General features: G+C 35.7%; 1 protein-coding gene across 3 annotated transcripts in view; it reads left to right on the top strand.

Moving 5' to 3' along the window:
* The window catches only part of GPBP1 (GC-rich promoter binding protein 1), an 81183-nt gene that overhangs the window by 25869 nt on the left and 51121 nt on the right, over positions 1–4193 (top strand). For all 3 annotated transcript variants that reach the window (XM_045285124.1, XM_004703601.3, XM_004703602.3), the window contains exon 3: positions 2522–2641. In XM_045285124.1, the coding sequence (XP_045141059.1) occupies positions 2579–2641 (63 nt within the window). In that variant the 5' untranslated portion in view covers positions 2522–2578. The remainder of the gene's footprint in view (positions 1–2521; positions 2642–4193) is intronic.

Here is a 4193-nt window from a genome sequence, read left to right as displayed (position 1 = left end):
CTTTAGTTCCCCTTTTCTCCTCCTCCTCTCCCCATTTTCCCCCTACCCTCCTGATAACGCTACACTCAATATTAGTCCTGAGGGGTTTATCTGTCCTGGATTCTGTGTGTCAAGAGCATTATCTGTAGCAGTGTACATGCTCTGGTCTAGCCAGATTTGTAAGATAGAACTGAGGTCATCAAAGTCGGGTGGGGTGGGGGGATGAAAGCATTAAAGAAATAGAGGAATGTTGTGTGTTTCTTCAGTGCTATACTGTACCCTATATAGATAGATCTTGAAAGAGCACAATGCTCTTTCAGTGTATATTTTTGGTTTAAGACTTAAAGATTATCTTAGGGCAATAATTTCAAGGGTTCATTCAGCCTCCTTGATTTCAGAAAGTCAGGGTTCTCTTTGGATTTGAAATTCTGCCGGGCATGTTCCCCCTTTTGATTAGATACTTCCATTGAATCTTTGACGAAAGGGTACATAATAGCTAGACATTGCCTTCTCCATGCTCATTTAATGAAAAAGCCAAAACAAAAACCCAATTTAACTTTGGGATTATTAAGAAGTTATAAGCATAAAACATTTGCTATTAGTAGGCATAACAATTTTGATGTTAACAGAGTTGGTTTAGGAAGACTGTGTAATAGGTGAAGCTATACTGAAATGAGTACAGTTGCCTATTTGCTGCAGTTAGATCGGGCTGGTAAATGACTCTTAATGTAATTGAGACAAGCCCCCCCAAAGTTAAAATCTTTAGATCAGTAGTTTCTAAAATATTTGATAATCATTGTGATCAATGTAATTAAAATAAGAAAACTTTTGTTATTGAAAATTTTAAGCATCTTATGTAAATAGAGAAAATAATAGATGAGATATTGTGGGTTTGGTTATAGACCCCTGTAACAAAGTGAGTATTGCAAGCGAGTCACACTTTTTTTGTTTGTGCATTTAAAAGTTTTGTTTATGGTATATTGTATATTAAGTGTGTAATGCAATTTTTTAAAAGCTCAAAATATTGTGACACAGACAAGAATGAGCATGTACTGATGGAAAAATGGTTCTGATAGACTTGGTTGAAACAGGTTGGTCACAAATCTTCAATTTGCAAACATTTCTACAAACCCCACAAAATATGGAGCACAATAAATTGAAGCACAATAGAACAGCATGTCTGTTATAAATCTCAGTATACCAGGCTGTTGCATCAACACTTACAAAGAACAGAACAAATTTGTTTCAATTACTATCCTCATGCAACATTCCCTTATTTATTTTCCAATACATTTTAGATGAATTAATTCAGTTGTCAATAACTTCAGTTTTCCTTAATGTCATTATTCAGCTCATGTCCAAGTATCTCCTTGGGTGTTTATATAAATTTATGTTGTTAGGTGCCATCAAGCTGTTTCAACCCATAGCGACCTTATATACAACAATGCAATATGACCCGGTCCTGAGCCATCCTCACTGCTTCAGCCCATTGTTGCAGTCATTGTGTTCATTCCATCTTGCTGAGGACCTTCCTCTTTTCATTGCTACTCTCTTTTACCAGGCACACAATATCCTTCTCCAGGGACTGGTCTCCCCTGACAGCATGTTCAAAGTATGTGAAGACAAAGTCTCTCCATCTTTACCACCCTGTAGCAAGCACTCTGGCTGTACTTCTTCCAAGACAGATTTATTTGTCTTTTTGGCAGTTGTGATACTTTCAATATTCTTTGCCAGCATTATAATTAAAATGCATCCATTCTTCTTCGGTCTTCCTTATTCATTATCCAACTTTCACATGAAGTGATTGAAAATACCGTGGCTTGGGTCCTGGTGCACCTTAGTTCTAAAAGTAACCTCCCTTCATTATAAATTATATAATTTATGTTTTAAATAATTGAATTGATTGCCTAAAAGTCCATACACGATTCACACATTGTTATTTGATCTGTCAGGCCATGTATTTGTTGTAGAAGCCAAATAATTTGACCTGTACAATATTCTGTGATCTAGATTTGTTAGGTTTCTTCAAATTATCCTTTACCTTTCACTTTAACATTTTCTGCAAATTTATCGCATTTCAGATTTGAATTGAGGTGGAGGCAAGAATTATATAATGGATGGTGTTATGTATATTGGATTTCATCATATTAGGAGATACTTGATGTCTATAGTCTTTATGATAAAACTGTAAATTTTTTCTCATGCAACTTTATTGAAGTGTAGTTTTATTTACAATAGCCTATTTTAAGTGTACAGTTTAGATGCGTTTTGACAAATGTGTACAGTTGTATAGCCATCATCACAATCAAGAATAAGAGAACATTTTCACTGCTCAAGAAGTTCCCTTTTCACATTTCTCTTCCTTTGCCTCCCACTTCCAGCAGCCACTAGTCTGCTTTCTATCTCGATAATTTTGCCTGTTTTAGATCTCATTATAAGTGGGATTCTTAAAATAGTACAATTAGTATAATTTGTAAAAGGAGCATAAGATGATTTTGACCAGGAGCTACTGGTCTAATTTCCTTCCATTTTTATGTGACAGGGACTTGCCATGAGGTGTTGAAGCCTTGTTTCACTGAGTTGGAGAGACTGGACCTAAATGGCGCAGCATGACTTTGCTCCAGCCTGGCTTAATTTTCCTACTCCACCATCATCAACAAAGGTACTCTTTACTGTGCATCTCTCTTTTCATCTTTCTGTCTACCTCTTTTCATTCATGATTTACAGAAATATGATTAAAATATTGTTATATTTTAATATTTTTGTGGGAAAGTGCTTTTTATAGTGACCATCTAAATGATCTCATATAATTTGATTTGTTTTTGTCTTATGTAATTTTTCAGTACTATCAAAGTGTAGTGTACTAAACCATTTATTCTAAAAGTATCTTTTATAGTTGTCAAAGTTGAACAAATTTTGGGCCCGTTAGATATGTTTGATAGTCTGCATCTCATTTTTCATATTAATTCTTCTGATAAGTTGCTTTACATATTAATTTTTTTAATTGGAGACTTTTTTAGATTTCAGTATAAATGAAAGACAAAACTTTTTTATGTAAATAAAAAATTATGTAAAAAATTTCCATAATGCTAACATTTTGGAAATGATGTAAATATATGAGGACTAACTAATATAAGAAATGCTCATTATTTAAAAAACAAAATAGGAAGTGTGTGTAAAATACATTTATAAGTAGCTAGCCTGTACTCTGGTGGTGTAGTGGATTTGAGTTAGGCTGTTAACCACAAGGTTGGCAGTTCAAGACCCCTGGTCACCCCAAGGGAGAAAGATCAGGTGTTCTATTCTTATATATAGTTACAGTCTGGGAAACGTACAGGGGCAGTCTATAGGGTTGCTGTGACTTAAAATTGACTCAGTTGTCATCTGTGTTCAAGATGTGTGAAAGAGGGAAGTTCTCCAAGCACAGTGTTTAGCTGGGGTTTTGAGCTTCATCTCTTCCCTTTTGAAACATGTAGGCCACCAATGATCTTGAACAAATAATAGTTTGTAAATTAGGGAATTACTAGTGTTGTTATTTTTTTGCCAAAAGTTACACTATCACAGTGCTTTCGTTGATAGGGGGACATTTGATGCGCCTTTTCCCCTCATTATTTATTGCACAGCTATGTAACACAATCAGAGGGATATAAATGTAATTGTTAAAGGTGGTGCCATAGGTAAGTGTTGGGCTAGTAACCACAAAGTTAGAGCTATTCTAATCCACCAACTGTTCTTTGGGATGGGAAAAAGATAAGGCTGTGTGCCCCCATAAGGATACTACAAAGCCTCAGAAACATTTTGTAGGGTCACAATTGTGTTGGAATGGATGTGTTGACTGTGGGTAATTACATAAACGGTGTAAGGACCATATATAACCTCTTCTGATTCCCAGGTTGCCATGAGACAGGTCAGACAATCCACCTTTCTTTATCTCTCTCTACCATATTTTGATGGTAATCATTCACTATGATACTTTACTTTTCTGCCAGTCATTCTTACCATGATGGGTTGGGTTTGATAATTCATTGCAATAGCCATAAAGGGGGTGGACCTACTTATTAGGAAAGTCAATAGTTCACAACAAGCCAAGATTAGTAAGCCTTAAAGATAATAACAGCACCTTTCAGCCCTCACAGTCTCAGCATTGCTCCTCTGTTCTTTCTCATGCTCCCTTTCCTGCTGTCTAATCTCAACCTCCACCACTTTAGGCAGAG

Source organism: Echinops telfairi, unplaced genomic scaffold (assembly GCF_000313985.2).
Source record: "Echinops telfairi isolate 266 unplaced genomic scaffold, ASM31398v2 ScPeMD7_7469;HRSCAF=8507_1, whole genome shotgun sequence".
NCBI classification, from domain to species: Eukaryota; Metazoa; Chordata; class Mammalia; order Afrosoricida; family Tenrecidae; genus Echinops; species Echinops telfairi.
Note: the sequence above shows the minus strand (reverse complement) of the source record. Positions and strands in the feature narration are given on the sequence as shown.